The sequence below is a fragment of the Mixophyes fleayi genome, chromosome 3 (genome assembly GCF_038048845.1).
Source record: "Mixophyes fleayi isolate aMixFle1 chromosome 3, aMixFle1.hap1, whole genome shotgun sequence".
Taxonomy (NCBI): Eukaryota; Metazoa; Chordata; class Amphibia; order Anura; family Limnodynastidae; genus Mixophyes; species Mixophyes fleayi.
Genome location: NC_134404.1, coordinates 91,643,260 through 91,657,174, shown reverse-complemented (window position 1 = coordinate 91,657,174; position 13,915 = coordinate 91,643,260). Strand labels below are relative to the sequence as shown.

General features: G+C 39.8%; 1 protein-coding gene across 1 annotated transcript; it reads left to right on the top strand.

Moving 5' to 3' along the window:
- The first annotated feature begins 981 nt into the window (after positions 1-981).
- On the top strand, positions 982-13,525 carry SIAH2 (siah E3 ubiquitin protein ligase 2). The gene is made up of 2 exons (XM_075201965.1): positions 982-1,657; positions 9,117-13,525. The coding sequence occupies exons 1-2, from the start codon at positions 1,262-1,264 to the stop codon at positions 9,672-9,674; spliced, it is 954 nt and encodes a 317-aa protein (XP_075058066.1). The 5' UTR covers positions 982-1,261; the 3' UTR covers positions 9,675-13,525.
- Positions 13,526-13,915: the final 390 nt, after the last annotated feature.

The window sequence follows — 13,915 nt, the reverse complement described above, 5'->3', positions numbered from 1 at the left end:
GGAAGTGCTGTGCTAATATTTTCCTACCTTTGGGTGCTGGAGGTGGTTTCTGTGTGGTAATTTGCAGGCATGACCACCTGGTGTGAGAGGAGGTCTCCACCCGAGGGTTCGCCTTGTGTAGTGCTCCCTTGTTTGTAGGCTTGAGGTTGTTGCTGACTTACGGCTGCACTATATGTTGTATTCAACTAGCCTCACTGATGAGGTATTGTTCGAATTGTTGTGCTGGGTAAGGGTTGTTGGCTTGAAGGTCTGACAGACATACTGTTAGTATAAACTGTGTGTTTGTTATGATTGATGTAGAGTCAGAAGTGAAAGGATTATGCAGTTTATTGCTCTACAAATATACATTTGAGAGGAAATAGTGGAGCCCTGATGGGGAGGAGTGAAGCACAGCATAAACAGTGATGAGAACAGTGTAGTCAAGGATAAAATGTTAGCTAACAGGATAGAAAAAATATAAATAGCAATCAGGGTATGGCAGGGTATTCATAGAATGATAGTCTCTGAAGAATGGAAAATGTAAATAAACACACACTCAAAAAAAAAAGGCAGTTTGCAAAGATGAAGATGAAGATGGCCCCAAAACAGTAACTTCCCAAGTGCCCCATGGAGTCTAAATCCGGTTCTGTCTTGTATGCTCTCCTCACAACCCAAAAACATACTGTCAGGTTAATCTTCTAATAATGATAGGTTAAGTTACTTTGCTTCTGATGAAATAAAGTAGACAAGTCTAAAAATACTCTCACTTTACACTGTAAACATTGCTTGTAAAGTGCTGCTTAACATGTTGGCACTATATAAAAGATAATGATATACAAGATGAAAGACCTTTGGAAATTTACCAAAATGCGGAATTTGATCACGAGAATACTTTTCTCATTGCCCTAAACACACCACACTGCATGCTCCCAGCTGTCACAGTGAGACTCCAAAGATCATGTGACAGAGTCCGAGCCACGCCCATCAGACGTGCTCACACATGGAGGTTGTGACGTCACTGAGGATGACGTGTGACAATGTTCCAGAAGGAAGGTAGAGCCGAGGCCCGTCTCCAACATGTAGAAGGTGACAGCGCTGGAGGGGGCGGGGTTACAGCGCGTTCGGGGCATTCTGTTTTGGAACGCTGTGACGGCCTTGGGTTGTCTGCTGATGGGGATCAGCCACGATCTGTGAGTCGCAGCTGCCATCCCAACAATCGCGGGACGTTTCCTCTTCGCCACCAGCAACGATCAGCGAAGTTCGATGGTTGATTCGGACCGAGATGAGCCGCCCGTCCTCCGCCGGACCCTGTGCTAGCAAACCCTGCGGTAAACAGAAGCAGCAGCCACCGCCGCCTCACACTCCGTCCCCTGCGGTCACCACAACGATCTCCGCTGCATCTGGCCCCGCCGCGCCCCCTCCCTCCCCGGCGGCGGCAGCAGCGATCTCGGGGCCGGTGTCTCAGCAGCAGCATCACGAACTGACACCTCTCTTCGAGTGCCCGGTCTGCTTTGACTATGTCTTACCTCCCATCCTGCAGTGCCAGGCCGGGCACCTGGTCTGCAACCAATGCCGCCAGAAGCTGAGCTGCTGCCCCTCTTGTAGGGCATCCCTTACCCCCAGCATCCGGAACCTGGCGATGGAGAAGGTGGCCTCTGCTGTCCTGTTTCCATGTAAGGTGGGTATATCGCCAGCATAGACCCCCGATCCCTCTATCGCCTTCTGTACAAGGATCCATGTCACCAAATACATAGCATGTAATACTTTCCCTGTCTTTACAGGTCACTTCGGGACTTTCTCAATGATCCCGTCAGATTGTACTATAAACTAATAACATTTCTATCTAAAGTAAATTAAGATCAGTTTTCTGAGGCTAGTGCAAGACTCCTAAACTTTTACATTACTTAGTATTTTTCTCATATGATGCCCTTAGTCGTCTTTATAATAAGCTAATAACTGATAAAAAAAAATGATGCCATTGGCACAGGGGTGACAAGGAAGGCGTTGGTGTCTTAAAAAAAGCCCAATATATCCTGCTAGTAGACGTTGCTGTTTTTGAGTGTAGCTGTCACATCAGAATGTCACATATACATTATGCAAATATTGTTAGTCATCTCCATTGTTATTCATTTGAACTGAGAGCCTTATTGAATACTCTCATACATATTAGCTTTGATCTTAACAAATCAGAAAAAAAACAAGTTCTAAAAATCTCATGTACTTTTCTTTTGTTGCTGTAGCTGTCAGATTTCTACTGCTTCAGTAGCTATTCTTAAAACCAAACCAAGGCTTTTTATTGAATGCAGTAAACTATATTGGATGTTTGAAAATGCCACTGCAACAACTTTCATTAAGTTGCTTATATAATAAAAAAAAAATAGCTGCTATAGGTTTGTTTATGATCATTTGACTGCTCTGACCACTGACATAATTTGACTGGTCTTCTTTCTGTTTTTCTGTTATGAATTAGAAATACATTTTCCAGTTTGATTGAATATCATTGCTACCAAATAATATAGCGCTATATTCAGAGGAGCCACCATGCTTTGCTTAATACTTTGTTTCCTGTTTGGTATGCTGAGTATTTACTTCCTTTTTTTTGTCCAAAAATAACACAAAAAAATGGGTTTTCTACACAAAAATCTGTCTTTATTTGACTGTGACACCTTGCGATGAATCTAATATTCTCTACACATTCGGCACCATAATATCCAATATATTGGTGCAACTTTTTCTATTTCTGTCACAGATGCAAGAATTGATAAAGTAAATCACTCATATTGTCTTGTCACTGTTTGAATTCATTTGACACAACACCCCCTGTTTTAAACAGCAGTGTTCACATAACAGATGTTGTTGTGTTAAATGCTGTTTAGACTCCGTAGTTGCTATGCACATTGTGCACAGCAACTTATTTGCTTAGGAAAGTTTGTTTACCAGGCCAAGTTGTTGTATATCACACATGCCTGTTTGAAAACGTTCATACATCCAACCAGTTCTGTTAATTCTAGTCTTACACTGTACCTAAGAAATAGAGCCCACTGTGTAAGTAAATATGTCTCCTTTATTTGCATGTGCAAATCTCTGTGATAGTGGTGTACTGCACCTGAACAGGAATGACAACAAGTACTAGAAACAAACCGCATGTCTCTGCACACTGGCAGAATATAGAGAAAACAGGTGCATTTTTGTTTTGGTTATAATGTGCAGCCAGTAAGTGGTTTGTGTACATTCCTCCCAGCCAGGGGCGCAGAGAGGAGACGGGGTCTTCCTGTGTAGTGGTAGGAGCCACCAACCTGGCATGGCCACGACCCCCTCAGCTATGTAAAGGGGCACCAAGAAGCAGCTGTACCCGGGGCCCGAAATTCCTCTTGGCGGACCTGCTCCTGGCATACGTTAGGTTAATCTAATCCAGACAAGTCGAGAACTCATTTCAGATTATTTTAAGACTGTATGTTCTCAAATCTTTGGAATAATTTCATATGTATAAAATGTGTTATTCAGCTCTCACTTTCCATAAATGGTGTGATTCTAATACAAAAAAAACTTCCACATTCTTGGTTATTTATAGGTAAACAAAAATAAAGTGTTAGGCAAAAGATGTTGCTAACAGCCTTAAAAATAAGCTAATTTCTCAAAACCTTATTAGAATTCTAAGCATACTGTGCAAAGCATCAGACCTATAAATAAACTGCCATTGTTTGCTGTCAGCAACATGGGTTTTAAATGGCTGAACCACTAATGGACGCACCTTACATGGATGTGAGCACTTGTTGGTGAGTTGTTTTGAAATCTGTGGTTACGTGGTGACGTATGAATGTGGAAACCAGAGTGTAAAATAACATAGTGCTCTAATATGTGAATACTGGGTTCTACTAGGGAGGGTGGATTGTAAAGTCTGTAATTCTTAAGTTTTGGGTTTCATAACTAAAACCAGCAAATTAAGCCCCATTAAGTTTAAATGACAAGTCTCCTTAGGGTGCATATCCGACAGATTGTATCGCCACATGGTGACCACAGTATGAATGGGTCTGCTCATAAAGATTATTCACCTCTGGAGAAACACATTGCCTATACCCACTGGCATGTAGTTCCTCCAGTGTTCTGGTCCAGACACTGCGTGAACCTAAATGCAGTGTGTATAGACTACTAGTGATGGGCAGCAGGCGGCCCTCTGTGCCTTCACCTGTGGCCCCAGCGCTGTGCTGCATTAGTGTCAGATTTGTTTGTTACAGCTTGTAACACTTGTTTAAAATGCCTGTTATGTTAATACAGATATATGTCTCTTTCTTTGATAAAATGTCTTGTCTTGTTTTTACTTATTACTGAGCTTAACGGTATTATGCGGCCCTTTTGAAGGTTAGAGGGCCACACCATGCAGCCCTCAAAGTGATCAGGTTACCTATCACTGGTATAGACTTTGCATTTCCCATAGAAATGGTCTATATGGGCAGATCTGTTCATGCTGTTGTCACTGTACATTGACGGCTGGTGATCGCCAACACAAACCGCCACCTGGGAGCTGTCAAAGATTTTCTAAATGGATATTCATTCTTCTATAAAAGAAAGGTACAAATAACATTCAAATACATATGTAAAGCTTAAATATTTGACATTCTGTTTGTATTTGCTATGTAGGAGAGTACAGGCCATTGTTTCCAGTTATCAGTTATTTTCTGCAGAGGATGGGTATAATTGTGTGAGATCACTGAAAGGACATCTGCTGTGTGAAGGAAAATATTTACCCCCAGGATTGAAAAGTTATCAAAATATTTTCAGTTTTGATGGCTTCCTTCCTTATATATTTATCAATGTTATTAGTAGACCTTTATGTATAAACCCACTTCTGTTGTAGGACTACTAGTCAGTTAAGAGTTGGCTGTCTGTATAATTCATAGGAAAGTCCTTTTTAAAAGACTATTCTCTTCTACTTATTTATATATAGGATGATGGTCTATAGTGAGTCACTTTCTTTCATACCTGGACCCTGTTGATTAGAGACTTGTGGCCAATTCACCTTTTAAAACTACGTTAGTGAGTTTATTATACTATACTTGCCAACTTTACCTCTGCCCCCTCCAGGTGATCTTGGAGGAGAGATCAAGTGGTAAGTGAGGACATGGTGTCGTGATAGCCAAATCACACCGTAGGGGCTGGGCCAAAATGAGATGATTCACAGCGAATCATGTCATCAAGGTCCCTGCCCCGCCCAAGTGGTCAGGATGAGAGGGGATGGCCGGCTCTCCCCGGATTCCAGGGGAACTGCCCGAAACTTGTGAGTCTCCAGAACATTAGGCAAGTGTGATTATATTTTGGTCTAATGTTGTAACAGCTGAGAAATCCACTTAGGGGCACATTTATCAATATTCACATAAAGTGAAAAGTAGTTTTCAATCCTTATCGCAATGATAAGGATTGAACTACTTCTCACATTTATGTACAGCCGTGCACAGAAACAGCAGTTCCGAAAAACTGCTGTTTCAGTGATAAAAAAAAACATACTTACCCCCCTCTTCGGAAGCGCTGTCTTCGGGTCTTCTCCTTACTCTTCAATTGCGCATGTCCAGTTCCAAGAACTGGACATGCGCACACAGATCCCCTCTCTGTCTCTGCAACAATAGTTGCAGAGAGAGAGCTGTGAGTGACAGGGAGGGATCATGTGATCCCTCCACACATGCGCTGTCCAGCTCTGCTCTTCGGAGCAGAGCTGACAGCATTAGATTTCCTCAATTCGGATGATGTACACCAGCTTCAGCTAGCGTACATTAACATGACAAGTTCCCGAAAAAAAATGTTTTTTCGGGACTTGTTAGATTGCGGCCAGGAGCAGTCACCATTCTGTTGAATGGTGACTGCTCCCAAAAACGAAGAGGAATGCAAAGCAGCAGATATCCATGATATCTGCTGCGATGCCCCCTTAATAAATTTGCGGAGGGCACTGTGGGACCTTAATTACCCGTTAAAAGCACTATCGTGCTTTATTAAATATGCCCCTTAGTCAGTTTCTTGTATCTTATTGTTTAGCTTTTTCACTTCTACCTAAAGAAAGATAAAAAATAAAACTTTACAAGTATCCCTGACTCCTGTCCCTCAGGCAAAGTTTGATGTGTATCTTATTATCCCAGGTTATTTCTATTATGACTCCTAATGAGGGAGTAGGTCCGACTTACCCCATTTCCTGTCATTCTATTATGTGACTCAGGTTGTGACATTAACAAAAATTTCTTACCTGTTTGTCAATGTGTTTTTCTCTGTGTCTCTGTGCTACAGGGAGTGGTTGACATTGGAAAAATGCACAGCTCAATTGGAAAGTGATACATACAGTAAAAAGACAATGTAATGAACAACTGGTATGAGTTCAGAAGCTGAACTTGTTGATCCTGTCTTAGAATTAGAGGGTAGTAGTCTTTACAGTGATTGGAGTGCTAGCAGCTTAGCATTCACTTTGGTTTTTACAGTCTAGTGTGGGAATTCCTAAAGTCACATTCTTTTTAGAAAGCGGTATATCATACAGGCAATCTAGTCTTCAGGTTTTCCTTACATTGTATTTTGCACAGAGCAGTGTGTGAAAACATTTCTGATGTTGACTAGGCAGAAAAACCACTGGTGAGACCCACTTTTATCTTTACATTATGCTGTCAGATATTTTACAGGTTTGTCATTGCATTCCTAGCAGTGAATAACAGGAGACAACTGCCTGTAAAGTATTGGGCTAAAGATCAGTTGGTCTCTATTCTGTTTTATGTCTACACCAAAAACAATGAGAAACATGGCACAGAGAAGTAGAGACAGTGATGTCGGCATCATTTTTTCCACAATCCTCTCTGTGCTGGATTTCATTACTCCCTGTGTGGGCAGCACATGTATGCTGGATTCTACTAGTCATTTTCTACCATTGCATTCCATTTAGAACACGAGATAGACCGTCTGTGAGGAGGACAGAAAGAACAAAGAACAAGTCACTGCTTCTGGACCCTTGCTGTGGTTCCTTGTATCACTATAGTTATGCCACACTGTACAATTTTGGAAACTCATATTGGTCAATTCAGCCAAATTGACCAACCCCTGTACTGTTTGGGATTGTCCTATCCAAATACTATCCCATCTGTACTGGATTTGATCAGGTATTGTGCAAAGCAGAATCAGGTTGTACAATTACACCACATGTAAGAGTGTGTGTAGAGCCGTCATTCGACCTGCAAGTGACTGCACTGTAATCCAGTATTTTGCAATTTGGTTATCTGTGTGTGGAGACAAAGGGCTAGATTTACTAAGCTGCGGGTTTGAAAAAGTGGGGATGTTGCCTATAGCAACCAATCAGATTCTAGCTGTCATTTTGTAGAAGGTACTAAATAAATGAAAGCTAGAATCGGAATGGTTGCTATAGGCAACATCCCCACTTTTTCAAACCCGCAGCTTAGTAAATCTAGCCCAAAATGCTCTTATCTGGTTACACAGTGTTGTGGGGGCTTTTACAAATAAGACGAAGGACTATATCTATAGTACTGCGTTTATTCAGTGTTTATAGCTCCAATGACTTCATTAGATTATATTTTGAAAGCCTAATGAAAAAATGGCATTGGCATATTTTTAAAGCTACACATGTCCTGTGTTAGAGTGTATGTTTTAGTACATGTCTCACACAGGGACAGACTGGCAGAGTGTGGGGAATTATTTGCTGGAGCGCCACATACAATTCAATGCCATTCTGGCAGCTAAAGGATTTATACCCTTATTGTTTTGTGACTATTGAAAATATAAATGTTGAACTCGGGGCAATGTCTAATTCATATATATATATATATATATATATATATATATATATATATGTATGTGTGTCTCTGGAGAAATAGCTTCTGGTTGATTCAGTTTCTAGTAAATGTTTGCTCTGTGCTCGGAGAGAAGTATTCTAAGTATGTAGTGGAACTTATGACAGATTACATAACTGTACAACTTCCTGCACAATCATGTCCTTTGTGTGGGGCACTTTTGCACAAATAAAACTATGTGCTGCTCTCCTGGGCCTATTTCATTCTGGATTTCATTGTAAGCATTAAATGTTCTGCCAGTGAGGGTTATCGGAGAGACAGTGAGACAGTGATGGAAGAGGATATGGGGGGTTGAAGGGTAGATTTGTTTTTTTTAATATGTGTACTTCTCTAACCTTCAAAAGGGCTGAATGTCACATTTAGACTGAGGAATAAGTTGAAACATTATATTTAATCAAAGAGACACCACACGTCTTTAGAATAGATCCTGCTTAACTCCAGAACATCTTTCAGATCTCCAGTCTCTCAATAGCCCTTAGACCCAATCACAATGTCCACTCAACCAAAACACCTCATCTGTCGCTTAGAACTCCATTAACCCAAAAATGCCTCCCATACCTCCCCCTTGCCCTAAAACATCTCTCAAGCCTCTCCATTCACTTATATATTATCGTGATCATCTAATAAGAGCTGAAGCTTTATGGGGACATAAAGTGGAAGAGAAGAGATGGGACATAAAGGACATATAGCAGAAAAATTATTGGCGAGCAGGAAGGGGTTACGGGCCGCAGGTAAAGATATCATCCTGCGTTGCCCATTACTGTTTTTATCTAATCAGCTGGTTAAACCTTTACACTACTAACTGAAAATAAATACATTGGGGAATCTTTATTAAAAGTAGTGCACAGCTAACTGTATATAAAATGCTGTAATGAACCATAGCAAGCAATGAAAATGTTGTTTTTATTTGTAAATTGTACATTATGAAATTAGATTTAATTAAACACCAAATTTGTTACACATTAATTCAATATTTCTAGTCATCAAGCCACATTGTGAATTCTTTAATAATCGCTCTTAGGGGGGTATTCAATTGTTCGGCTTGACGGCCAAAAAACTTGCGCTCTAAAACTATTACTGTTAATTTGGTAATTACTCCCTGGGCTGCGATCTGAAATTCAGCAAGTAAATTACCGTATGAACGGTTTTTAAGCGCAATTTTACCGTATTAACGGTAATAGTTTTAGAGCGCAAGTTTTTCGGCCATCAAGACGAACAATTGAATACTCCCCTTAAAGTTTTTTGTTTTTCTGTATGCATAACTTTGTATATCAATACGGGAGAATTAATCGATTGTTATTATTCTAGTATGCTTCTACGGGATGCGCGCTGTCTCTCCATCACACTGAAAAGCCTGAACACGAGGACATCTGTGAATATCGCCCCTACTCGTGTCCCTGCCCCGGAGCCTCCTGCAAATGGCAAGGTTCACTGGAAGCAGTCATGCCCCACCTCACACACGCCCACAAGAGCATCACCACCCTTCAAGGAGAAGATATAGTCTTCCTTGCTACAGACATTAACCTGCCAGGGGCTGTCGACTGGGTCATGATGCAGTTCTGTTTCAGCCACCACTTCATGTTAGTGCTGGAGAAACAAGAGAAGTACGAGGGCCACCAGCAGTTCTTTGCCATTGTCCTCTTGATAGGAACACGAAAACAAGCCGAGAACTTTGCTTACAGACTCGAACTCAATGGAAACCGCAGACGTTTGACCTGGGAAGCCACGCCAAGGTCCATTCATGATGGCGTTGCAGCCGCCATCATGAACAGCGATTGCTTAGTTTTTGACACTGCAATTGCACATTTATTTGCAGATAATGGGAACCTGGGCATCAACGTGACCATATCCACTTGTTGTCCATGATACGTGTTGTTTTGTGTACTTTGTAGAGAAGATAGTTATTTATGTGGCTACTATGGAATAGTGCTGTCTGATTTTTTTTATTTTTACGGTGGACTCCCTTATTTTTCAACAAGCATAAACATTGCCAAAATTTTGTAGAGACTATTTGTAGTTGCATATTATTAACAAGATCTAAAACGCTCAATGATATGTAATGTTGTTTTTTTTTTTTTGTTTTTTTTTCTTAAATTATTTTCCATATAAATAATGGTTGTACTCTTTGTTGAAAGGAGATTGCAGAACATATTTTGAAACTCTGGTACAGCAGATAGAAGTGTAGCATTCTTGTATGATGCAGAACTGTCCGAAAAAGGTCAAACGATTTGTATGTGCAGAAGATCTGCATTGAGCACGTTCAACAGAATATTGCTGTGTAATGTTTTGTGAGCAATGTAGAGACCAAACTTATATGTACACTTGTAGCGTCAGGTTTAAAAGATATTCAGATTTCTCTTTATTAAGCATCCTACCTTTTCGTTCAGCTATACTCGCTCTGTTTCCCCTGCTGAGAGCTCAGTGGACAACCTTCAACCTTCCTTTCAGGCTCCACTGGTGTTTGGAGAGTGACAAAAGCTGGTTACACAAGTCACAATCCGATCACTTTTTATTGAATTATTAGAGAATTTAAGGGCTAGATTTACTAAGCTGCGGGTTTGAAAAAGTGGGGATGTTGCCTATAGCAACCAATCAGATTCTAGCTGTCATTTTGTAGAAGGTACTAAATAAATGAAAGCTAGAATCTGATTGGTTGCTATAGGCAACATCCCCACTTTTTCAAACCCGCAGTTTAGTAAATCTAGCCCTAAGTGTTTTGGTGACAATCTTGCCAGCACTCAAAGTTCGATCGTCAAATCGATCAATAAAATGATTGGATTGCAAGGAACATTTTAATTTGTAAGGGATTGGAATGAAGCCGATTGAAGTATTTATTATAATTGCACATTTCTAAGTCGGACAATCCTACAATGGATTTATGTTTCTAGTGCATGAGCGATATACAATATTCCCGCTCTGTCACATTAAAATTGCAATGAGTGTGAGGCAATCATTTTGTTATTTGATTTCTGGTTGGATTAAAAATTGATCAAATTTAAACCATAGGAATGTAACTTGTGTACCTCCGTTGTATATCTCAGGCCTTGCTAACCTGTGGCTCTTCAGGTGTTGTGAAACTACAAGCCCCAGCATGCTCTGCCAGCAGAAAGCCAGCCAATAGCTTGCAGGGTATGCTGGGAATTGTAGTTCTACGACACCTGGAGAGCCACAGGCTGGCCAGGCCTGGTATATTGATTGTACAGCAATCATTCATTCTAAAGCAGAAAATACTGCTATCAACATGGTCAATATTGTCCCAATAGGCTGCTAACTGAAATGCCATATCCTGTCATATGCATTTAGCTTTTTAAGCAATAGATTGTGGCACTACCGGTTTGAATTGTGCGCTCTCCCCAACAACAGTATGTCCTGCATTCATCTTAGGAGTGACTGCTAGTAAGGATAATACCATGGCTGGACTCAGGGCATAATTCCTTTTATAATATATGTAGAGGGTCTAGTCATCATATTTTATATATTAATATACCTCCTTTGTGATGATTAAACACAATTATTTAGTAACACAGTAGCCACATACAGCAACCAATCAGACATTGGCTTTTATTGTCTAATTTCCGGTAGAAAAATCAAAGCTGATTAATTACTATGGGTTACAATATATTTGTGTATATCCCCATCATAAGAGAGAAGTAGTAGCTAAGCCCCTAATCAGACATTTTCCAAGGCCTTGCACACAAACTGCTAAGACTCAATCGCTTTCGCTACCAACATTTGGAAGTTTGGGGATATATTTGTGCTTTTGTAGGATGTTCGTAAATAAGGGCCAAAGTAGGAAGCTTGGACATATGTTTTCTGTATTAGGACAACATTATTTTAAAGGGAATTTTATGATCCATTAATTTCACTTAATGCTGAGTTTCCTGCTTTGTGCAGCCAATAACTATGGCTTTGAGAAGATGTGATTAGGCTTGGGGCATTTAAAGCCATCATACAAGGAGGTAGGGCTAGAGTGGAAAGCTATACCACCCCAAACAGATTCTTCTGCAACAAAAACACCATACAGACATTATAGGTGAAAAAGTCTTAGGGGTAAATATATCAAGCTGAGAGTTTTCTGGCGGGTTTATAAAGTGGAGATGTTGCCTATACCAACCAATCAGATTCTAGCTGTCATTTTATAGAATGTACAAAATAAATGATAGCTAGAATCTGATTGGATTTTTAAACCCGCTGGAAAACTCTCGGCTTGATACATTTACCCCCTGGAGAACGGAGGACCACAGTGCAGAACCAGCCTTTTCCAACTTTATGGGACCGTCACTTGGGTGTTTTTGAAAGCAGTTTTTGTACCTTTTAGCACAGGTTTTTAAAATGTTTTATGTTTTGAAGATGTGCTTCTGAACAGTTATTTTGTAATGTGATTTTAAGCTTAGACCCACAGAGATAGCTAAATTAACATTAAGTACTAAAAACAGGTAAAAATATTATTTTCATTTAGGTTACTGCGAGTGGAGAAAGTCTATAGAATGGTTAATGCAGCATTAGTAAAAAAGCACTACTCATTGACACGAAATGATCTGTTATATAAGCCTGCAAAGATTAATGTTACATTGTATTTTTGGACTCTCTTCTGGGACCCACCCAACTAACTGAAAAAAGAAGCTGGAACATGTGCCATCCACTGTACTGAATAGGAAGACTCAGCCTGTCCATGCTAACTCAATAGATGTGTATTGACATAGATTTATTGAGTCTCTCTGCTTGGTAAACTGCATTGTTTGTTAGAGATGACCAGGGGGTAAATGTATCAAGCTGAGAGTTTTCCAGCAGGTTTGAAAAGTGGAGATGTTGCCTATAGCAACCAATTAGATTCTAGTTATCATTTTGCAGAATGTACTAAATAAATGATAGCTAAAATCTGATTGGTTTTTCAAACCCGCCAGAAAACTCTCAGCTTGATACATTTACCCCCAGGTCTAGCTCCTGCTTTCTGGTAATGCTGGGCAATCACAGCAGGATACCTACAACTATTGTACGTATTCCACTTTGTGAACAGGAATATAGGTTACAGATAGGGGGAAAATTCGGAAAGCTAAGTTTCCCCATATCTCTATGCTTAGACAGTTTCAAGAATTGCTGTTGAAAAATCAATTTTCCTATTATTTACATGTATGTGCCCCTTTATTCACATAAATTTTAACGTATAGACACATAGTAAACGTAAATTAGGTGTTAAGGTAATGTTCCAATTTTCTAATTGGGTCAATAAGTTATTTTCTTGGGATGTTGATTTTTTTTGCTTCTCTGAATACAATATTTAAATCATTTGGTATTTGCTGCTAACTATTTTAAAGCATAACTTACATTTCTGTTTAATAGTGAAATGTACATTGCTGTCCAATGTATTTCATTTTGCAAACAAAAAAACATTAAAAACAGTTGTTGAAGGTAAGAAATAATTGAACAACAGAGTTGGTTTGCAAACAAAGGTACTGAACACATTTTAGATGCAGGGCTTTCATACGTTTATAAAGACAAAGGGTTTTTTCATCATTGCTGGGAAAAGTATCCATTTTTGCGTGAGCGCTAAATATGATTTGCATATGACATTTCCTGTAGTCATACAGGTAATATTAAAATAAATATATGGAGATAGTCACATGCGTCAAGCTTAGTAATATATCTTGTATTTGATGTTCATGATTGACATATTCTAGTTTTTTAATAAAATAAAACATTGTTTTCTTAAAGATTTATACATTCATCTAGATTTATACTACAACTGTGTGTGTGTGTGTGTGTATGTGTATATATATATATATATATATATATATATATATATATATATATATATATAATTATTATAATCCGTCCAGTCCACAGCGGGATACAGAGGGAGCAGGGCGCGGCTGCAGAGGGAGCAGAGCGAGGGGGCACAGAGTGTGTGGATGCAAAGGGCACAGTGTGTGTGGATGCGTTAATTCTTTTGGAGGGGTGCCTTGAAAAAATTACGGAGACTCTAAGGGTGCCGCAAACTGCAAAAGTTTGGGAACCACTGCTCTAGTGTGAATTTAGCACCTCATGTGGGGTGGGAGGGGGTTACTTCTTAACCCCAAAAATGGCCTTCTGTTAAATTCCATGGCTCT